This window comes from Myotis myotis, unplaced genomic scaffold, assembly GCF_014108235.1.
Source record: "Myotis myotis isolate mMyoMyo1 unplaced genomic scaffold, mMyoMyo1.p scaffold_m19_p_11, whole genome shotgun sequence".
In the NCBI taxonomy this organism is placed as follows: Eukaryota; Metazoa; Chordata; class Mammalia; order Chiroptera; family Vespertilionidae; genus Myotis; species Myotis myotis.
The window spans coordinates 54,424,826-54,447,699 of record NW_023416315.1 but is presented as its reverse complement, the minus strand read 5'-3'; the positions used below and the strand labels follow the sequence as shown (position 1 = coordinate 54,447,699).

The 22,874-nt window shown below is 47.3% G+C and overlaps 2 protein-coding genes across 31 annotated transcripts in view; one reads left to right on the top strand and one right to left on the bottom strand.

Moving 5' to 3' along the window:
* LOC118666623 (putative RNA-binding protein Luc7-like 2) overlaps positions 1 to 4,570 on the top strand; it is a 62,977-nt gene extending 58,407 nt beyond the window's left edge. For 23 of the 24 annotated variants that reach the window (XM_036329049.1, XM_036329055.1, XM_036329054.1 and 20 more), the window contains one exon: positions 3,276 to 4,570. In XM_036329049.1, the coding sequence (XP_036184942.1) occupies positions 3,276 to 3,453 (178 nt within the window). In that variant the 3' untranslated portion in view covers positions 3,454 to 4,570. The remainder of the gene's footprint in view (positions 1 to 3,275) is intronic. The other variant, XR_004970988.1, reaches the window with a different exon arrangement.
* Positions 694 to 19,854, bottom strand: KLRG2 (killer cell lectin like receptor G2). Of its 7 annotated transcripts, none has more exons than XM_036329041.1 (7): positions 18,959 to 19,850; positions 16,298 to 16,399; positions 15,936 to 16,081; positions 10,802 to 10,905; positions 9,663 to 10,298; positions 7,579 to 7,767; positions 694 to 4,479 (listed from the first exon to the last, which is right to left on the bottom strand). In XM_036329041.1, exons 1-5 carry the CDS (start codon positions 19,752 to 19,754, stop codon positions 10,178 to 10,180), a joined length of 1,269 nt encoding a protein of 422 aa, XP_036184934.1. In that variant the 5' UTR covers positions 19,755 to 19,850; the 3' UTR covers positions 694 to 4,479; positions 7,579 to 7,767; positions 9,663 to 10,177. The 7 variants fall into 7 exon arrangements, with proteins under 7 accessions (XP_036184934.1, XP_036184937.1, XP_036184935.1 ...); XM_036329044.1 differs by having other exon boundaries at positions 9,804 to 10,298; XM_036329042.1 differs by lacking the exon at positions 7,579 to 7,767.
* Positions 19,855 to 22,874: the final 3,020 nt, after the last annotated feature.

Genomic DNA, 22,874 nt, shown 5'->3' with positions numbered 1-22,874 from the left:
TCAGAGAGGAAGTGGGGGAGAGAGAGTGTAACATCAATGATGAGAGAGAATCATCAATCTGCTGCCTCCTGCAAGCCCCCCCGCTGGGGATCGAGCTCACAACCCAGGCATGTGCCCTGATTGGGAATCAACCGTGTGTGATCTGGTTCATAGGTCGATGCTCAACCACTGAGCAACACTGGCCCGGGCCTTGAAAACTCTTCTTAAACATGCATATGATGTTTTGAGTTCCTGGTCTCTATTGGTTTTGTCTATGGGTTATGCTACATAAAAACCAGAATCCACAGAATGCTGTTTAAACTTTCTGTGTTTTTTTGATCCCTAACCAGCCATTCCCTGAAACCACTCACAAGCTGAGTTAGTTCATAGGCTGTCAATCAATATTTATTATATTCTTGATTTGTTCCAAGTAGGTCTTTCCTCTCCAGCTTTATTGAGGTATAATTGGCAAATAAAATTCTAAGATATTTAAAGTGTGCACTGTGGTGATTTGAGGTACATATACATTACAAAAACATTTCCACCATTAGTTAATTATCACCTCACATATTTATCTCTCTCTTTTGTTTTTGCTGAGAACATTTAAGTTCTACTCTCTTAGCAAACCAAGAAGTTCTTAAAGTTATTTAAGGTAACTTTAATCAGGAAGAACTGTATACGTTCTACTGTAGGTCTAGTAAACAATACCAAATATAACATAGTTGAGCAACTTTATTCAAGTGAGTTAGAACACAGGACTAACATCTTGGACAACAGACTGATATAAAACCTAGCATATTATAAAGTGCTAAACTGTATGTCATAGAGTAACTAATACAGGAGTGTAGATGTGGGACGTTCCAGAGCAATAAAAAAAATGGCTCAGGTAGTAGATAAAACTTGAATAAAGTGGGTATCATTTGAACAGATAAAACCAGGTAGGAAAAGATATTATAAAGTGTTATCAGGAAAATGTAGAGAATGAGCAGGGAATTTATGTAAGGGATAGTTTCTGATAGTGTGATTTGCCACTTATCTCAAATTCTTAAAACTGTAGGTAGGCACGGTGCCATGCCCAGAAAAATGCATTTAAAAAATTCTCTATGAATTTTAACTGCACTGTAAATTTTGGGAATCATTCTGCTGGTTGATGGATGGTCGACAATTACTCTGGAGAGCCCGCCCACCTTTCATTGTTTCTGGTGTCTGTCACCTCTTTTATGGTGGTTGAGATAGAAGGGTTGCTCATCTGAGATTGTGTTATTCTAGTCCCTAATGCTTCCTGCATTTATGAAGTTGTATAGGACATTTTCCCACCATACACGTGATACCTCTACTAAATTTTCAGCATGTCCTAAAGAGGATTATTTTTGTAAAAGTTTTGTTTTTCTCTAGAGCACTTCTAATCTTCAAATTATTCTTTCAAAGTAATAGTCTTTGTTTTTACCAAAAATTATTGGAAAGTTGCCATTAAAACCTATATGTTATTACAAGTTATTGCTATATATTTGAGTTTAATTTTCAAAGTAAAAATCTCAGTTAAGAGTCTTTAATGATTTGTTGTTCCCCTGCCCCAGCTGAAATACTGGTCTCTGATATAAGCATATTCTGTTTGGGAACTTTCCCTTGCAACAGTTACTCTTGGTAAATGAGGGCCATTTTCATTTTCCTGCTTCCTACTCTGTTCAGACATATAGTGCAGACCCTGGAGTCAGACTACTTGGGTTCGGTGGCCTGGGCTAAGTAATTTAATTATCCTACCTTTCTTTTCCCGTCTACTAGGTAGAGATAGATGGTAAGAATACCTGCTTCATTGGGACTATTGGTAATTTGAGTGAAATAGTGAATGGAAACTGCTAGTGTATAGTCATTGTGATTTCTCACAAAGCATTAGTTGATGCTCATCTCATAGTTGATTTTCAGTTATTATTACTGACCTCTTACTCATCATCTCCATATTCCATTCTCATGAAGTATGGATAGGATTAATGTTGCCAGATGTGTACTGTGTGGTGGTGTTTCTTACACATCACTTTTAAATTAAGCTCATTAAAATCTTATTAAGCAGAATGCTTGAAGTTGGCATTACTTTATCTTTCTACCTTTTTAGTTTAATCCTCTTTAACTATATTTCTAGAACTGAGTATGGTAGTAGTTTTTTCCTGCCATAGATGTTGAAAATATTACTTAATCAGGCCTCAGATCCAAATTCTGAACATGGGTTAAGTGAGGTAATTATGTAAAAGTATTATCTCACCTATAAAGAATGAAATAAACATAATATGTGGTACTGATTCATTCTAAATGTTGAAAGTATAGAAAATTCTATATTAATTCTGATCCCGTAATGTCCTTTGGTTTTTCTACTGACTGAATCTCTGATATGAGCTTGTTTTGTTATTATTTACTTTGTTGAAGTTGGGTGTGGGAATAGAGAGGCGGTATTAAGAAACAGTCATGGTTGGGGACTCTTTCCCCCTCCTCACGTGGGAGTCTGTGCTTGTTTCTCAATAAATTTCCACCATTGCTATAAAAAGAAAGAAAAAGAGTCACGGTTAATCAAGATTTATAATAGTGTGATTGTATTTTTCTGTCTTCCATCCTGATTTTTTTTCTGTTGGTTGAATGAGCTAACTCAGGAGGAGTAAAGCAGATTTTTAAAATAATGAATGGTTACCTTGTCATTAAATGAGTAGTTTTCTTATCTAAGTTCCCTGCAGGCCAAATCTGGCCCCCTAACCTGTTTTTGTATAGGCAGCAACCTAGGGATGGTTTTTACATTGTTAAAGGGTTGGTAAAGAAAAGGAAGAAGAATACACCACAGAGACTGTATGTGACCTCAAAACCTAAAATATTTACTCTGACCAGACAGCAAAAAAAGTTTACAGAGCCCCTGTTTAAGACATTGATTTCCATCCTATGTGGGATCTACATTCTATTATATATTTTAAAATAAGATAATACCTTTTGCTTTTTTAAGTTATTGTCTATAATTCTTATGTTAAATGCATTTGCTATGAATTGGGGAAGCTTTTTTGATTGCCTCTCAGAATGAGAATGTCCTATAATTTTCGCATATGGTTTTCACCCTTAGCTGTTTGTTTTCACCCATGTCTTTGTTTTAGATAGACCCTTACCAGATATGGTAGTGCTCTTTTCTGTCAGAACACTGACTCTTGTCTTTCTTGGATATATTCTGTATGTCTTCAGCAGTCATACCTTAATATTTATCCGATTCTTTCTCTTGGATTTTGGGTTCCCCAACACATTTTGCTCCTTAAATTAATATTTTTCAGATCCTCAAAAGAAAGATTCAGAGACCAAGACTTAGCATCACGTGACAGAGACAGGAATTCAAGAGACAGATCACCTCGTGACAGAGATCGAAAAGATAAGAAGCGGTCCTATGAGAGCGCTAATGGCAGATCAGAAGACAGGAGGAGCTCTGAAGAGCGCGAAGCAGGGGAGATATAATTAGCTGTGTACATATCCTCAATCCTTAAGCTTCCTATGGAGTTACATACTATTGTTTAGTTTACAGCTGTTTGGGGTGACACAGGGAGCAGTTCCAGACACCGATCCAGCTAGGCTAGATATACAGTATCTAACTTGATCTGAACTGAACTTGTTTTCCTGATGAAGCCTAAACTACATCTATAGTTTCTGGTGAACCTGTAATGCAGTTCTGAAAATACAGTTTTATAAAAGACGCAGAGGTCTTTATTCTTTCAAGTAGGAGTGATAGTGAATGAATTGTGTAACTTGTCTTGAGATTTTTTGAGCATTTGTAAAATGCTGTCTTCCTTTCTAGTACAAACTGCAGCCTTTGGAATTTTCCTTTTTAATTCTTCTTCCTCTGACTTTTGTATCCCCTAATACCTCCGACCCTCTAATTATAAAAGAAAGGGGGGTAGGGAAGCAATATAACTTCTAAGGTTCTGTTCCATTCATTACTAGCTGATTACAGTTCAGAGCATTTATACTGGAATGTGTGCTGGAGAAATTTAAATATTGGGAATTTTTGTTTGTTTTAGAGTTGAAAGTTAAACAGCTGTTGCATTACATACTTTGCTTTTTTTATTGACAATTTGAAATCAAACAAGTCTTGATTTTTCTGTTGTATTGAATTGCTACATTCGGGGTGTTTTTGAAAAGGGGGTGGGGGCAGGGACTTTTTCATAAGCACTTCTTGTTTTCTTTTGTGTGTGTGGAATATAAAGGCTACACCCTTATTGTAACAAATAATAGTAAAGTGAAAGAAACAATCACCACCACCATCATTAAACTGTAACCTGTCTTAGTAAATTGTCACTAGAACTATGCTGTGGGCATACCTTCTATTCTGTTATATCATTAATAGTGCCTTACTGTGCAAGGCACCAAAGGAAATCAAATTATACTTGCGACGATTCAAGATGAACTGTTCACCTGGGTCCTTGCCGACTATATTCCAGCTGCTTCAGGGCTGTCTGTAACAACTGCTATCAAGACAGACTGGACCTGCAGAAGAAATTGGGGTTTTCATTTGTTTTTGTTTTGTATTTCTTCTCATTTAGCAAACTGAAATAAAAACATGGTATAACTAACATAATGAGGCTATTTCTGCATTGAAAAGCTGTATATACCCACTATGATTTAAACAGGTATCACGTGATTCTAGAAAGTCTGAGGAACAAAAATACATTAAATAATGAAATTAGTGTCTGTGAGTATAATTATCTAAGACCACCTTTCAAGAACCATTTTTAATTTGTTCCCCTAAGTGTGAGGAATGCAGGCTTCATGGAATTTAGAGTGTAAATCTGAGACCATCACATCTCTCGAGGTTGATGGTTGACAGCCTGAGAGACTCTTCAGAACCTCAGTCCACCATCATATGCTGTAACTAAATATTTTTTAAAAAAATTTTTTCTACTTGAAAAAACAAAAGCTGTTTACATCCTGATTTTATTATATCCTGACTTGATATTTAGATTTTCCCAGGGTATAAATAAGGCAATACAAAGTTGTCCTCATTTTTCTTTCCATTGCCTGCTCTAATTAGAAAAAGCAATCCCAGCTTCAGGGGAGTTAGGAAATGCTGGGGAGGACTCAGAGAACAGGGTTTTGATGACAGAGGTTGATTGGGGGACCAGGTAGGGGTCTACCAGCAGAACGGTGCTGGGACCACAGGTATGCAGGGCCTTCATGCATTTTTTCCAGGTACCAGCAGAGAAACCATGTTTTCTGATGGTTCTGGGTCTACAAGAGGGGTGGGCAAACTTTTTGACTCGAGGGCCACAATGGGTTCTTAAACTGGACGGGAGGGCCAGAACAAAAGCATGGATGGAGTGTTTGTGTGAACTAATATAAATTCAAAGTAAACATCATTACATAAAAGGGTACGGTCTTTTTTTTTTTTTTTAGTTTTATTCATTTCACATGGGCCGGATCCTGCCCGCGGGCCGTAGTTTGCCCACGGCTGGTCTACAAGCACATCTGGGATTAGACTAAACTAATGGCCAGCGTAGTAGGGTTTAGGCTGAAAGCAAGGCATTCAGACTCAACTGGGCTCTCAGTCAAGGATCCATCAGAGAGACGAGGCAGTATGGAAGTCAAAGAGGCCCTCAAAGTCCCAACTGTAGTACACTCCTCTGTCGATACTGTTGGCTGCCTGTAGCAGAAGATCCAACTCAAATGGGCTTGAACAATGAAGGGTGCCTTGGCTCCCATGGTTGAGTTCCATGTGACAGCCCCATACTGAGCCTCATATCCAGATGAAACTTTTTCTTTGTGTCTAAAGAGCAAGGCAACTTTTCTCAGAAGCCTCGGGCAACCATTTTCTCAAATCTCTGTGACCCAAATTAAGTTAATGGTGGAATTGCAGTTACATAGAAGAATATCCTTATTTTGAGGAGATGCAAGCTGAAGTATTTATGGGTGAAGTTTGTTGATGTCTGTAACATTTTCAAATTGTTCAATTTTATATATACATAAGGGTAAATGGCAAAATGTTTATTGTTAGAGCTAGGTAGATAGCATATGGGTGTTCATGTCACTCTTTAAATTCTGCATATTGAAATACCCTATTTCACAAAGTTGGGAGATATTTTAGATTTTCCATTTAAATCACTTAAAACATTGCCCTGTGGGCATGGATGTTTTAGGTGGGGTTTCTCTAAATAGGTCTCTGGACCATCAGTATCAGAATCACAAAAGAAATATATGAATGGCCAATGAGTTCATGAAAAAAACTCAATATTCTCAGCCATCAGGAAAATGCAAATGAAAACCACATTGAGATTCCACTACACACCCACCGTAATGGGCTAAGTGTAAGACTGGCAACAAGTGTTGACAAGGATGTGGAGCAACTGGAACTCTTGTGTTTCGGTGGATTGTAAAATGGCACAGCTGCTTTGGAAAACAGTTTGGCAGTTTCTTATAAATTAAACATATCCTTACCATACACCCCCAGGTAATCTTACCCCAGGTACCCAAGAGAAATGAAAACCTATGTCCACACAAAGCCTTGTATTCCAATGTTCACAGCTATATTCATAACAGCCTCAAACTGGAGGTAACCGTAGTATCACCAATTAGAGAGGAGCTGAACAAATCCTGATACATTCCTACAAAGCAAAGACCTACTGATAAGTGCAGCAACATGAATAAGTCTTTAAAACCTTATACTTAGCTAAAACAGCAGATACCAAGCAGTACATACTGTACGATTCTTTTATATGAAATCCTGGAACAAGTTAAACTTAATCTGTAGAGATCAAAGGCAGATTTATTTGCTTGGGGCTAAAGGTCCAAGAGGGAGGGTTGTTGACAGCAAAGGGATGTGAGAGAACTTTTTAGAGCAGCCGTGGGCAAACTATGGCCTGCGGGCTGGATCTGGCCCGGTCGAAATGAATAAAACTAAAAAAAAAAAAAAAAAAAGACTGTACCCTTTTATGTAATGATGTTTACTTTGAATTTATATTCGTTCACACAAACACTCCATCCATGCTTTTGTTCCGGCCCTCCGGTCCAGTTTAAGAACCCATTGTGGCCCTCGAGTCAAAAAGTTTGCCCACCCGTTCTAGAGTATTGGTGCTATTCCATATCTTGATTGGCAATGGTTCTGCAAGTGCCTACCTTTGTCAGCAGGTGCTCCTGAGATGAATGCATTTCCTTTGGTGCAAATTAGACCTCAAAGTTGACTTAAAAAATATACATATATACTTTATTTTTTTCTGGTAGCAAGATGGGCTCTTTTAGACAGGGTTTCTCAGAATGTGGCTTCTGGCCCCTCTGCATGAGAATCACCAAGAAAGCTGGTAGAAACCTCACGTGAGGGCCCTGACCCACTGAATCAAAAACTCCGTACTTGGGGGATGGTGAGTTCCATGTGCTTAACAAAGATGACTATTCAAGACTAGATGTCCAGAGCTGCTCCTCAGGGGCTGTGGGCTGCTGCGCCCTCCGGTGTCAGAGGCTGTTCTTGAAAGCACATGGAACAAGCCAGTGCTGGTAGCAGCATTGCTAGATGTGAATTTCAAACAATAGCACCTGGCAGTGCCTGGTGGGAAAGAGACTAGAAACATTACTCAGAGGAATTCCACGCAGACCAACCTGCTGTGTGACTTCTCCAGCTTCTGTTTCATAGGAAGGGAAAGACATGCTCCGAAGGTGATGCAGAAACGTACTTGTGAGCATGTACCTCCGTGATGGGTGATTACAGGCCGGAGGGAAAGGCAGCGGTGGCATTGTTTTCTGAAGCTAGTAGTTCTCAAGCCGGCTGCATATCAGACTCTTGTGGACCTTTTTTAAAAAAACTTTTTTAAATTTAATTTCTCTTTTTATCAAAGTAGGACATAAATATGAGTCTTGTGTATTTTTTAAAAATGTGAATATGATTTTAAGTTAGTACTACTAAAGGATGTGTTTTTAAAAAATCAGTTCTACATGATGAAGTTAAGGACAAAGCTTTTGAACTGGAGCTCACCTGGGTTGGTGAAATAACTAAAAGACATAAAATTGTTCCAAAACATATAAGGGAAGATGTGGAGAAATATGCTAAGGAACCTTTTATTTTTTAATGTTTTTATTGATTTTTTAGAGAGGGAGACAAACATTGATCAGCTGCCTCCCACATGTCCCATCAGGGATTGAGTTCAAAACCCAGGCATGTGCCCTGACCAGTAATAGAACTGGCAACCTTTTGGTGCACCGACGACGCTCAACCAACTGAGCCACACCAGCCAGGGAGCCAAGGAATCTTTGAAGGAAGATGAATCAGGTGATGATAATATGTAACATTTACTTCAGCATTTATTTTAAATTTCTAACAGTCTCCAGGTAACTATTTAGACCCCAAATAATTATGTACCCAGTGACCAATTTTCTTAAAAAAATATATAGATGTATGTAATATATATATATATATCCTATATAATAAAAGGCTAATGTGCAAATTGACTGAACGGTGAATGGTCACTATGATGCACACTGACCACCAGGGGGCAGACACTCACACAGGAGCTGCCCCCTGGTGGTCAGTGCGCTCCTACAGGGGGAGCACGGCTCAGCCAGAAGTCCTGCCATGTGCAGTGGTGGTGGCAGGAGCCTCTCCCTCTCCATAGCAGCACTAAGGATGTCTGACTGCTGGCTTAGGCCCACTCCCCATCAGTTGGACATCCCCCAAGGGCTCCTGGACTGCGAGAGGCTGGGCTGAGGGAACCCCCTCCCCAAGTGCACAAATCTTGTCCACTGAGCCTCTAGTATATGTGTGTGTGTGTGTTATATGTATATATATAATCAGTCTAATGATTATTCCTGGTCTTTAAAGACAGATGTTACTTTTTAACCTTAAGCATAACAGCTTGGTGACTTTTTTCTGCAGCTATACTCAACCCACCCAGATCAAGATCTAGAGTAGACCATGCCCAGCACCCAGGATGTTCCCTGGCTCCTCTGCCCAGTTATTAGCCACGATTCTGACTTCTGTCATCAATTTTAATTGCTTTATAATTATTTTCGCAATTCTGGTACTTGTCTCCATATTTCTAAATAATAAGCTTACACTTTTGATTTCTTGGTTTGCCAACTTTGGACAGTAACTAGTAACGTCCTAATAAGCTCATTCTCTTACTCCCCCCTTCTTCACCAAGTGAAGCTGAGTAACTCAGATTTCCAGCCCTCAGCACCACACTCCAGGCACCGCCACAGCTGATTCTCAGTGGCACCTGTGTCCTGGGATCCCTGGTACTAGGCCCTGAAGCTGGGAGGAACCCAAAGGCTCTTGATGTTGAACCAGCCTGATGCACCAGGCACAGAGTGTCTGCTGAGAAGGGCTTTGGAGTGAAAATCAAACATGTTATCAAGCCCTGGGGTTAATTTGCTGTTGGAATGAGAGCCAGGGTGCTTCTAAGACTCATTGCTTGTCAAGTGCGTTGTTGCGGACTCGCGCATACATTCTATACATGCTACTGGTTTAAATGAACCAACACAGGCTTCTCCCAGGGAAATTTGGAAAGGAAAGTTTGTATCACAGTTGTGTGGAATGTTCAGCACCAAGATTAGATGCAGGTACAGCCTCCTGTCGGACCCCGTGCTTTGCAGGAACTTCGCCTACCATGGTGATCCCCTCCCCATCGCCCCAGCCTTGGCCATCAGTGTGCAACCTCCCTCCTCCTCCGGGGAACACCACTTCTCACCTGCTGACACGGGTCATCAGCTGTGTGCCCCTCGCCTGGAAACGGCATTTATAGCAAGGATGTCACTGCTGACAAGCCCTCTGGCCACAAACCAGTGGAACACTCATTTCATGGCTCCATGTCCACTCAGATGGGGCTCACCTGTGATCACTAATCCTTTCTGTTCCCCTAGGACTGAAGGGTGCATTGTGATGAAGCAGGTAAAGGAGAGAATGGGTAATGGCCATTTTCATGAGGGAGAGACCAAGGCTCAGAAATGCAAAAAAAAAAAAAACCATCTCAAGGTCTCTGAACAAATCCTCTTCAGCAGCTGGAGGCGAAGATGGGCCACAGAAAGCCTTCCCCGGAGGCGATCTTCCTGCAACAGAGGCCCAGCTCCCCACTTCGCTCAGGCAGGGCCCCAGGCACCAAGCAGGGAGCGGCGGGATCCTGGGTCCAGGGAACAGGCCTCCCCTCCGGGGAGGGGGGTGGTGGACTGTATGCCTCCAACAGGGTTGGAATGGGCAGAACCCCAGTCAGTTGGTCCCCTGGGCACAGACCCAGGGTCTTGAAGAGGCGCAGTCCAAAGCCATGAGCTTGCCTCCCTCCAGGCCCGCGCACTTGAGACCCGGCTGGTCCTTGTCTTCCTCTGGGAGTCTGGGGAAGGATGAGAGGAAGGAGGGCGCTCAGGATGTCGCAGGCCCTCCAGCCTGCGTACCCACTGGCCAGGCCCGGGGTGTGGAAGGAGCCCTGCGGCAGGAGTCGTGAGGATGCCCCTGGCTCAGCACTGGGTGAACCAGTAAACCTCTCTGAGTCGCACACATGTATGTCTCTCATCTGTAGAACAGGGTGCCAGTCCTGCTTGGGTGATGGTACTGGGGGTCTAGACAAGGGATGGGGTGGTGGGGACTAAACAAAACCAGGCCCTGAGCATGGGTATGGGGTTAACCGAGAGGCATTCAGGCTGGGGTGGAGCAGGGGGACTGAGTGTCGGGAGATGGTGGCTCCAGATGGCAGTGGGGGAGGTGTCTGCAGTGGGGAAGGCCTCCAACCCCCCTTTGGCGCTTGCTGTGATGTTACTCTGGTCACATTGGGGAGCCCATGCTAGTGGAATAGGGATAGGAGCGCCCCCCCCCCCCCCCAGGCCCACAGTCACTCACAGCTGGGGTGGCAGGGGGCCCCCGTCGATCCAGTGCCAGCCCTGGGGGCCTCGCCGGGCCCCCACCCAGGAGTACATGGTGACAGGGTATCTGCCCAGGAAGTCCTGAGGGAGAGAAGCAGCTGGTCACTTCTCTGGATGCTGGCTCGTCTCACCGGGACTTTTGTAAGTTCTCAGCTGGCCAGGCCAGAGAAGCAACTCAGCTCAACCCAACTTGCCCAAACACCAGGAATCGGGAAGTTGGATGGGTTGCTTGCTGGTTGCCAGGTGCTGCACTCAGGATGGGGCCCAGAAATGGGGGCGATCCCATCTCAGTCCCCAAGACGAGGGGATGTGAATGTCAATCCCTACTGAGCAAGAGGAGCAAAGAGGCTCCGAGAAGAGGCGGGGAAAGGCATGAGCAAAGCTGGGAGGAGGTGAGTGATGGGATGGATCAGGCTGCAGGGGCCTCCTGGGGGCAGATGGTCAACAACATAACTGCCAGCAAGAGCACCAGTTACATTGTCTCAGTTCAGTGTGAGAACTGATTAAGACCATTAAAAAAATAGGAAGTCCATGGAGCACTACAGGGGAAAGGTGTAGCACGGGGCTGTAGTATGTGAAGGGTCACAGAAAGTGAAAAAGCTGAATCACAGTTGTGGCTTGATTATAATAATGAAAAAGTATGTACATACAGAGACACAAACATGAGGAACAGCAAGAATGAAAACAAGTGTGTTAGCTATTAGAAATGATCATTTTAACGATTTATTCTTGATGTCAGATTTTTAACAAAACATGGTATTAATGTTAAATTCAAAATTTTCAACTTGTTTTTCAATTGCAATTCAATTACACTTAAAAGGTGTTTCTACATTGAAATTCCCGGTGCAATGCTGCCGGTCCACACTGGCCCAGTCTTTCTGGAACATAACTTGGGGCTACGCCCATAACAAGATCAAGAACATGGTTCTAGTCACTTGGATGGGTGATTCCACGTTGGGGAGTAAATCCAAGAGAATAAAGGGGAGTAAATGAATTTACCCGCAGGTAACACAGTACCATTTATAAAGAACAATTGAAAGCCACCCAAATGCCCAGCAATGGGGAAATAACCAGGCCAATTATGGGATAGCAACACGATGGAAAATTGCAGTGCTGTTAGAGATGACAAGGACATAAAAAATGTAGTTACGCAAGAAAATGTAAATATGAAAGGATGCTGTGGAAAAGGCAGACCACACCAGCAATCGCACCTCGCCCACAATGACAAGAAGCATATAGTCACGTTAGTGAAGCGGATGGTATAAATGGATTTAACGACATAGTCAGGTCTTCCCCAGAAAATGGTTTCAGTTGACAAAGATGAAACCTCTATTTAACCCTGGGAATTAGCAAGTGAGTACTGGAGTGATGACCGTGCCACTCCTATTCATCCTTCAGTCTCACTCACCATGGACCATCAGAGCCCAGCAGTCGGCCAGCTCAGCAAAACTGCCTCCCTGTGATCCTGCCGGTAACCACCAAGGGCCCCGGCCAACACTGGGCCCCCACCACAGCTGTGTGCCCCAGAGGTGTAAGCACACATACATCTTACTCCCAAGGGAGCACCAGCCAGTCAGTAGCTGTGAGGGGCCAGAAGCAACTTCCAGGTAACCTTGCTAAGCTGACCCATCTGAGATCCCAGAGATCAGACGGCATATGAAAATGGAGAGTGATGAGAACAGGCAGGACACACACAAGCCCTGCCTTAGCTGGCTTTTTCCTCTTGGCTCCATGCCCCCAGCTGGGGCCCATGGGCAGGGCTGGGAGGGGAGCTCTGGAGAGGATGAGGCTGGCCCTGAGGTGTGAGTCAGAAGGCAGAGCAGCCCAAGCATCTTGCTGCATGGCTGCACAGACCTGCCCTCCGGGGAGAGGTCAGCCGCTGGTTGGGAAAGGCACACCAGGGCTTAGAGGCGAGCTGTCACTGTGAAGCGTAGAGCTTTGGAGCCAGGCTGTCCCATGTTCAAACTCTGGTTCTGTTGACTTGCTGGGCTGTGACCTAAGGCAGCTTACCCAGCCTTTCAGAGCTTCAGCAAGGTCCACTGTAAAATGGGGATGTTTGCAATGAGGCCCGAGATAGCATGTATAGAGCCCAGGGCACAGAGTACACACTCACTACATCCCCTCTGTGGAGGAAGCTCCATCTCTGCTGGGTGGTGTGCAAAGCTTTGCGCCCTGCTCCCCACACAACCTCATCTGATGCTTACAGCAATGCCAAGGGCACCCTGGCCTTTCTGTCCTAGCTCTGGCCTCCTGGTGACAGGAGCCTTGGCCTGTCCCATGCAGCAATACCCTCTCCATTCGGCCTCTTTCCCTTGCAGCTCAGACTCCATTAACCTGTTCTCACTGATAGAAAAAATAGTGGTGTGGGAAAAGCATTGTCAAGAATTATATGCCCTAGCCGACTTGGCTCAGTGGATAGAGCGTCAGCCTGTGGACTGAAGGGTCCCAGGTTCGATTCCGGCCAAGGGCACATGCCTGGGTTGCAGGCTCGATCCCCAGTAGGGGGTGTGCAGGAGGCAGCCGATCAATGATTCTCTCTCATCATTGATGTTTCTATCTCTCTCTCCTTCTCCCTTCCTCTCTGAAATCAATAAATAAATACATAAAAAAAAAGAATTATAAATTCCAGAAACTTGCACTCAAAGGACTGCTCGGTAATGATGGCACAGCGATCCTGGGGCCTTGCCACCTCCCGCGGGTGCGTCTCCAACTTTCCCACCAGTGCGGGGAGGGAAATTATGATCCTGGGCAGAATGTACTTGAAATCTCATGTTTTACACCTTAAAAGTCAGGCGAAGTATTTTCTATATCTTCATACACTTTTTAAAATTGTGGTAAATTACACAGCTGGTGTGTACATTTAAGGTAGCTTCTCCTTTCCTCACCCTGCAAAATGAAGCTGTCATGGAGCCAATGGAGAGTGGGTCTGAGATGACATAGGTGGCCTGAAACTCTCCTTTTTGCTAACTGAGCAAAACCCGCTCTGGGGATGAGCCGTGTGCACTCCCTGGTACCGTGGCATGTCCTGGGGCTTGTGCATCCCAGCTCAGGAAGCTTGGCCTTTGCCAGCCTGTGCTCCCCACCCCTGGCTCGGCACCTCCTGGAGCTTCTGGCCCTGGTCCAAACCTGGGGAGGATTCCAGAGCTCAGTCATCACAGGCCGGATTTTAACTGCCTGGACCCAAATCTTAGTGTGGGTCTCTCTGCAAGGGGCTTTTTAGAAGCTCTTTTTTGGAAGGAGCTTATCCAGGCCCTGTAACATATTTTCTGAATATTTACTTATGTTTCAATCGATTGATCCTGTGTGCTTTTTTTTTTTTTTAATCTGTTAAACCTGGCTCCCCTTTTGAGGACCCACTAGCCAGGAGGCCATTGCTCAGCTGAGGTCCAAGGTCATTCTGGATTGACCATGACTGATGAAGGCCTGAAGGGCACTGGCTTTCTGATGACACTTGCTGTGCCCAGTGACTCTGTCTCAGGAAATGGAAAAATTATGCAGAGCTGCCAAGTCCCTGCCCTGCTAGGCTCCCTCCCCAGCTTCAAGCCGTCTAGGGACCTGCCCATGTTCCCACTGGTTTTTAACTTGCAGGTGTGATCAGGCTGGGTCCTTTGATGCAGGGGCCTGGATAGGTTTCTCTGCCCAGCCTGGTCTCATCTCACAATGATAAGAACTCAAGGTCCAGTCCAGGCTGGGCGGAAACTGTTCTATACCCATCTCTTACCTCCATGGGCTAGAAAAAAATCAAATATCACTCGAAATCTTGCCTCTTCTACATGCCAACTACCATTAAAATATTAGCATGTTTATTCTTCACATCTATATTTACCATACTGAGAAATTTTTTCAGTCTACACTGCACCTTCTTCATTTCCCCATGTTTTTTGAGATATGTTATTTCTACTAATATAATAATTTATGTTCACTGTAAAACATTTTCTCCAGCAGATTTTTATGTCTACTTCCAGGAGTTCTTCCAGAGAAAAGAAAAAGACAGAAGTTGCGCTCCCTGTGGTATGGGGCAGAAATCGTTTATTGCAGGACTGAGCAGGAACAATCTAAGAAAATAAAATTGTATGCATACAAAGATCTAAAATTCTTGATTAATGTCGGCTTCACTCATTGCTCTCTTAGCCATCAAAGATGGAGGCTGTGCTGTTCAGGCTCATCACTGAATTCCACCCTCCCCCCAAAACAATATAGAGAAAGTGCTCAATAAAGATTTATTGATGCTGCATTTTCTTAGATAAGAGAACAGCTAACATAGATTCTTGGCACCTAAATTAGATAAAATGAAGTCAAGGTCCTCTTTTATAGCCACTCTCAAACCCACCGGTTGGATTATTATCCAGCAAATAGTCACTCTTCTCCCCCCTCCGCAGGGGATGGAGACCCTATGCTGTCTGTCCCCGTGACGTTGGGCTTGGCCTTGTTATTTGCTTTGGCTGATGGAATGTTAGCCGATATAACATCAGCAGAAGCCTTAACCGGTGCTTGGTTCTTGCCCTTCTGCCATTTTTCTTATGAAGACTTTCCCTCGGGTAGAAGGACCAGAGAGTCACGGAGTAAACCCGCTGGGCTCAAGGCCAGCCCCGCAATCTGCATCTGAAGCTGAGCTGTCTGACAAACCAAGACCAGCCCGACAGTCCTCCCACAGATCAAGACATGCTTGTGGGCTAAAGTCACCGACTTTAGCGGTGATTTGTCACCCTGCGTTATTATAGCAAGACCTGAACAGCATACCCACTAAATGTAATTAATTTTTCATATAACCTCCCAAGAGTATGCATGTGTCTCCCCTCAGATCTGCCAGCGCAGACTGGTTCCTGAGCTCCCTGTTGGCTACATGGCCACCACACGGGGCGAGGGCAGCCCTGCTCTGGCCCTCCAGGCCCACCTCCACCTCCACAACTTAGAATGAAGAGGAAATTGAAGACCTCGGCGATCGGAAGTCTAGTGCCCCTGCGTGCCACTGTCTTTCTCCAAGCCTGGTGACTTTTTCTGAAATGTGGAGTTGGACTAGATCCTTGCGATTCCTTCTAGGGCTAGCAACCTGTACACTGTAATGATACGCACACCCCTCCACTGCCTACCCTCCCTCCCTCCCTCCTTACCTGGGTGTGGCTCAGCAGGGGGAGGGTAGCATGGTGGGCGGAGCAGAAAGCCTGGCTGGCCTCCCAGGCTTGAGCTTCAGTAGAGAGGTAGTAACAGTGCTCCCCAGACCACAGCCAGCCATGGGGACACGGCCGGCACACGGCCCCTGAAAACAGAGACCACAGGTGAGCTGCAGGGTAAACTAATGAGCTGAGTGCGTGCTCCTTAAAAAAATTAAAACCTGGCCACCGCCTTGACTGAGGGGCAAGCAGGTGGGCAGGGACCGCAGAAGGCTGTACAGTTTGTGTGGGGCCCAAAGACCCCCAGGCAGGGGCTGACCCCGGATTGCCTGTCAAAGCACAGCTGGGAGGAGGCACCATACCTGTTCTAGAGGCCAGGGCCACAATGGCGACCGTGGACACGGCCAGGAGCACGGCCATGACCGCCAGGGCCCAGCGCAGGGACTTCATGTACATGGGCAGCCCTGGGGAGGGGAAGGGACAACCAGGAGAGACAGGTTAGAACCACTGACTTATACCCCAGCATCACGCCCACAGGAGCACCCCCACCCTCGGCCCAGACACGAGGATAAGCCACTCGATTTAGGTGAGAACAGCCTATCTGGGAGAAAAATGCTAGATGTTTACTTCTTAAATAAGATCCTATTCAAGAAAGAGAACAAGCCCCGGCCAGGTGGCTCCGCTGGTTAGAGCGTTGTCCTGATAGGCTAAGGCCAAGTTCAACCCCTGGTCAGGGTGCATACAGGAGTCAACCAATAAATGCAGAAATAAGTGGAACAACAATTCGATGTTTCTTGCTCTCTCCCTTCCTAGCTCTCTAAAATCAATAAATAAAAGTTTTAAAAAAGAGGACAAATAACTGGCTAACAAGCATTTACTGTGCAGCTAATGTGCCCTAGACACGGTATAAATTCACCAAGAACAGGGCAAGGCCCCTGCACTCAAGCAGCTAATAGACTGGGCAAAGGTACCCGGAGATAAAATTACAAATGAGAGAGGAACGAGGGCTAGATTTGGAGTTTGACAGACCTGGGTTCAAGTTCTGACTCAAGAGTTCTTGGTGTTTTCAGTTTTAACACTGAAATCACACCTGCCTCTTTTGTCTGTCCGGGTCTGGAGGCCACCAAGGAAGCCTCATAGGTCCAGAGAGCACTTCGCAGGCTGCAGAGCACTAGGCAAGTGTGAGTTGTCAGCAGCCCAAAGCCCCAGGGGACCAGATGGCTGGCATGAGGTTGCAGAGAGGAAAGAAACTCCGGAGATGGGGGGGAGGGGGGGCCCGCGGGACCTAACCACATCATGGATGACCTTAAAAACACTATGTGCTAAGTGAAAGAAGCCAGACACAAAAGGACATGTGTTATATGCAAACCCATCGAGACAGACAGTAGACTAGTGGCTGCCTGGGCTGGGGGATGATAGCTAGAAGATACAGCACTTTTCGGAGTGATGAAAGTATTATAAAATGGACTGGTGATGGTCACACAACTCTGCATATACTAAAAACTATTGAATTGTATGCTTTAAATGGGTGAATTGTGTTATGTAAGTCATAGCTCAGTGAAGGTGTTACCCAAATAAGCGATTTGAAATTGCGTGGAATAAAAGATACATAAATTGACAGTCTTAAAATAAAAGCAGAACTAAAAAGTCTGGAGAAGCAAAGGAAAATAACCCTGCCAACCACCTCAGTAAATATAAATATTGTGATGGAACAGTAAATTCAGCTCCAACCTTTCAGAAAACAGAGCAGTAAAAAAATACAGTAAGTTACTAAAGTCGCAGACACCTTCCACACTTGGCTACAATGCAGACCTGGGAGATGGCCCCCCGCAGCCATTTGTCTCCCAAACTTCCAGGCAAAGAAAAAGTCCTACGCACTCCCTTTAGAAAGCAATTTTTTTTTTAAGTTTCTATTGATTTTCAGAGAGGAAGGGAGAGGGATAGGGATAGAAACATCATCCATCGGCTGCCTCCTGCACGCCCCCTACTGGGTGGGGATCGAACCCGCACTCCGGGCATGTACCCTGACCGGGAATATGGACAGTGACCTCTTGGTTCCTGGGTCGATGCTCAAACCCTGAGCTGAGCTACACCAGCCGGGCTAGAACGCAATCCTTAATCACACAAGTAACAAATACATTCTCCTTGTAAAAAAAAAAAAAAAAAAATGAAAATACAGCCTGGCTGGTGTGGCTCAGTGGTTGAGCATTGACCCATGAACTAGGTCACTGGTTGATTCCGGTCAGGGCACTCGCCTGGGTTTCCCCGCTCCATTCCCAGGAGGCAGCCCATCAACGATGTTTCTCCTTCACCGAAGTTTCTATTTCTCTATCCCTCTCTAAAAATCAATAAAAAAAATTTAAGAAAGAAAATACAGATGAAACCACTACCCTTCCCCTCAAAACAAACCAACCAACCCACCAACCCTCCTACTTACCGTCCAAGGCTTAGCTCCAGGAAGCTTTCCCAGCCACTCCCTCGGGGCTCCCGGTCCAGGATTGCTTATTTGTTTCTATCATTTCCAGGCTCTTTCTTATTCCCTGCCGATCGCCTCCCTGCCCCACCCCACAAAGAAACGCACACACACCCTAACTGTCTCAGCAGAAGTTGCTGCAGGGATGAGTGGGGGTGGTGGGGGGTGAGACAAGTGTTCCTCGGTGCACAGTGGACGGAGAGGGAGCCTGAGCCTGCGAGCGGGCGGCCCGGAGCCGGGAGCCGCGGACTGCGCTCGCTCCCCGGGAACCCTCCCCCCGGGCTGCTCAAAGATGTTGCGCAAAGACCGGGGCTGTGGAAGTTGTCGGGAGAACGTAAGGGGGAAGAACAGTGGTTTTATACTTTCATCGAAAACCATTTGAATTATAATTACGCAGACCAGAATGCTGCTAGTTCCAAGCCAGAGAGAGCACAGGTGGGGTCGGACACTAGGAAGGTCGCCCGGGTCCCCTAGTCCCTCCAGAGCAGGGCCCAGGGCTGGTGGCTGTTGGGGACCTCGGGCTGCGAGGCCGACCCGGCGGCGCGCGTACCTATGAGCTTGATAGCCGGGTGCAGCTTCAGGTCGCCGTCCGCCTCGGCGCGCTGCAGCAGCGCGGCGTCCTCTTTCCCCAGCTCCTGGCGGCGGCGGCGGCACGTGGGGCAGCCCGGGGACTCCGCGTCCCCTTCCGTGGGGCTGCTCTGGCCCTCCGCGTCGAGGCCGTGCTCCGCCCGGGGGGCAGCCAGTGGCGAGCCGCGGCTCCACGTGCTGCCCAAGGACGCGGTCCGCGGCAGGAGCGGGTACACGGGGGCGGCGTGGCGGGAGAAGGCGGGGGACTCGGGCACCGGGACCGTGATGAAGCGCCGGGAGGGCGCAGGCGAGGGCGTGCAGCTGCCGCCGGCCGCGCCCACGGGCTTCACGCGCACGTCCACCTGCAGCTCCACGGGCGCCCAGTTGCCGGGCGCCGGCTCCCCCGGGGCGGCCCAGGGCACCAGCTCGGCTCCCGCCGCCTCGCCGTCCCGGGGCTGCTCGGCCGCAGCGGGCCTCGGCGACGGCGGCTCGGGGCCAGCGGACAACTGGCGGCGGAAGGCGCCGTAGCCCAGGCTGGCGGGCAGCACCCGCGGGCGCGCGGGGCGAGGCGAGGGCAGCTTCTTCCCGCCCGAGGGGTCCTGGCCCGCGCCGGTCGCCTCCTGCACGGCCGCGGCCGGGCTGCTCTCGGGACTTTCTGGCCGTCGCTCCTCCGCGGGGGCCTGCGGCTGCCCCAGCCCCGGCTCCTGGCTTTCCAAGGGCTCCATTGGCAACTCGGCTCCGGCTCGGTCTCCTCTGGATGCCGCCCGGGCTCCCTCCATCCCGGGCGCGGAGCCGCCGAGAGACGCACGGTGCAGCTCACCTGGGCCCAGGTAGGGGTCCGTTTCGCCTCCCGGGTCGGGATTGGTCCAGCTGAGCGGCTGAAGTTGTGGAACCACGCCCCTCCCCGGGGTGCCCCACCCTCCAACCAGCTCCCCTCGGGGATTGGCTGCAGTTGGGTTGGCCACGCCCCCCAGGGCCCCGGCCCTTCCTTCGCCAGGCAGCGGGGAGTGCGGGGCGGAAGGGCCTGGGTGTGCGGTTTTCCGGGGAAGGTCTGGGAGCAGCTTTCAGGGAGAACCCGGAGCCCCGCCTGCCTCTTCGCTCTTCTTTGTGCTGAGTCCCACGCACTTCCTCTCCCACCCCAGCCCTCAGGCTCCGGCGCATTTGGAAAGTTACAACTTGGGCGGGGCGGGTTGGTCAAGTCTTGCAGAGATCCTCAGACCCCAGAAAAACCAGGGGCTCCAAAAGAAATGGGGCGAAAGAACAGGAATAAAGAAAAAGAAAGAAATGGGGCGGCCTGCGGAAAAGCAGCCGAGCGGGTTGTCCCGACAATGTAGTGAGAGGAGGGGCGCCACACCTGAGAGGATCCCCGACCCCTTCCCGCATGGTCCCAGGGACAGCTTCTCTGGGGGCCTGACTCCTGCTAGCTCGCCCCTTAAAGACTGAGAAATGAAAATGTGTCTTTTCTTTATATATATTACTGATTTTTTTACAGAGAGGAAGGGAGAGGGATAGAGAGTTAGAAACATCGATGAGAGAGAAACATAGATCAGCTGCCTCCTGCACACTCCCTACTGGGGATGTGCCTGCAACCAAGGTACATGCCCTTGACCGGAATCGAACCTGGGACCCTGGAGTCCGCAGGCTGACGCTCTATCCACTGAGCCAAACCGGTCAGGGCAAAATGTGTCTTTTCATGGTGGCAGGAGCTGGTCCCCTGCCAGCCTGGTGAAACGGAATTCTTGGACTGGAACCCGGATTCTTTGTCCGCCAGAGTCGAAGAATGAACCCACGGACAGAGAGTAGTATAGCAAAGGTGGAGATTTATTGAAGAACAAGTACAGACTCCCACATGGGGAGGGGGAAAGGGTCCCTCTGAGTTCCCTTTCCCTATGGCTTATAAAGGCTGCAGATCCTGGTGCCTTGGTATCCCCTCTGATTGGTCACTATTCCCTTAGACTGGTTACTATAGTAACTCCTGAACTCAAAGGTCAAACACCACAAGGGACATGTGATGCCCTCCTCCCTCATTGTTCTTTTCGGTCTGGCTTTCTTCCTTCTTCTTTATTTTGTAAATATTATAGACCTTTTTGGCTGCTTCCAGCTCCCTTGTCTTATGTAAACACAACTGTTGCTGCTCCCTGCACCTGGCTTCCTTGTGTTATGGAGATGTACCTTCTCCCAATTTGTAGCCCTGTGTTTTTCCGTGGTCCCCAATTCTAAAAATTCCCGTCGCCTGCCTATATTCCCCTAAAAGTCCTGCTTCGCTGGTGTGCTGGAATACAGGTTTCCCAACCCTGCCAGTGAGCTGAACGCCATTAAAAAAAATAATAACAAATTCCTGGCTGGGCTCCACCCAGTCCTACTGAATCGCACAAGGGGATGAGGTCAGTGGTATTTTTATCAAGTGCCCCAGGGTAGGATTGGCAGATAAAGTACAAGCCAATCTGTTAAATCTGAATTTCAGATAAACTAGAGGGTTTGTGTGTGTGTGTGTGTGTGTTTATAAGTATGTCCTAAGTGTTGTGTGGGATACACTTATATTTTAAAATTGTTATCTAGAATTTAACCTGCCTCCTATATTCTTATTTGCTAAGTCTGGCCACCCTACCCCAGGAACCTCTGGAGAGCCATGAATCAGATTCCCCCTTGGAGCCCTCAGAAAGAACCAGTCCTGCTGACACCTTGATCTTGGGCTTCCAGCCTCCAGAACTGTACATTTCTGTCTTTTCAGTCATTCCGTTTGTTATGGGAGCCCTAGGAATCACCTGTCCAGATGGCTGCCTGCCCCGGGACCACTCTCCCGACTCAGGTGGTCTCCGCACCCCCACCCTTCACCATCGCTGGCTCAGCTGTGCCATTCAGATTCTCTCTCATGAGAAGTTGGCACTTGCTCTGAGTGAGATACCCAAAGGTGGAAGTTGTCACGAGTCTCAATAGGCTAGCTCTCTGGAGAGGAGGCCCACAAACTGCCTCCAGGTCACTGGAGTCTCTCTAGTTTCAGCCCTTCCTAAAGATTGCTTGTTTAGCCCTTTTCGGCGTGGCTCAGTTGGATGGGCATCCTCTGGTGCATCAAGAAGTCGTGGGTTCCATTCCTGGTCAGGGCACATGCCTGAGTTAGAGGGCCTGCAGGAGGCAGCCGATCACAGTAATGTTTCTCTCTCTCTCTCTCCCTCTCCTCCCGGTCTAAAAAAAAAAAAAGATTGCTTGTTCAACTCTGGATTTCTAGGACCCTACCCTCTTTACCTTATTTGTTTGTTAGTTTTTGGTTAATACTGACTGGAAGATATTTTTTCCACTGATTTTTAGAGAGTGGAAGGAAGGGAGGGACAGATTAAGAGAGAGGGAGAAACATCGATTGGTTGACTCCCACATGCAGGGGGTCAAACCTGCAGCCCAGATATGAGCCCTTGACCGAGAATCAAGCCTTCAACCCTCCATGTGTGGGCTGATGCTCTAACCATTTAGAAACACTGGCCGGGGCTTCTTTATTTATTGAGTTGAGAGAGGAAGGGAGAGAGAGACAGAGAGACACTGATTTCTTTTTTCACTTATTTATGCATTCATTGGTTGATTCTGTATGTGTCCTGACGGGAGATCTATCCTGCAACCTTGGCATATTGGGATGATGCTCTAACCAACTGAGCTACCCGGGCAGGGCTTTTCTGCTTGAAGTGAGCATAACGTTCACCACTCTGATTGCCAGTGGAAAAACCCCAAGTCCAACCACCACTGCCTTGGGCCCCGCGGGGCTCTCTCGGGGATGAACACCAGGCTTCAGAGCAGTCTCCGTCATGCCTTCCATGGCAGAGTCACAGGGGCCCTGGCATCACAACTTCCAAGGCCATTTACAACTTCCATGGTGGTGAACCCTAACGCAGGTGAATCGCCCAAATGTGTCC

Bases quoted from the DNA above. Each gene is read 5' to 3' on its own strand.
- KLRG2 (XM_036329041.1), bottom strand. From the start codon at position 19,754: ATGGAGGGAGCCCGGGCGGCATCCAGAGGAGACCGAGCCGGAGCCGAG. The intron at 10,906-15,935 runs GTAAGGAGGGAG...TCTCTCCCTCAG, and splicing joins CCCTGCTGAGCCACACCCAG to GACTTCCTGGGCAGATACCC. The intron at 10,299-10,801 runs GTGAGTGACTGT...ATCCTTCCCCAG, and splicing joins GGCCCCCTGCCACCCCAGCT to ACTCCCAGAGGAAGACAAGG.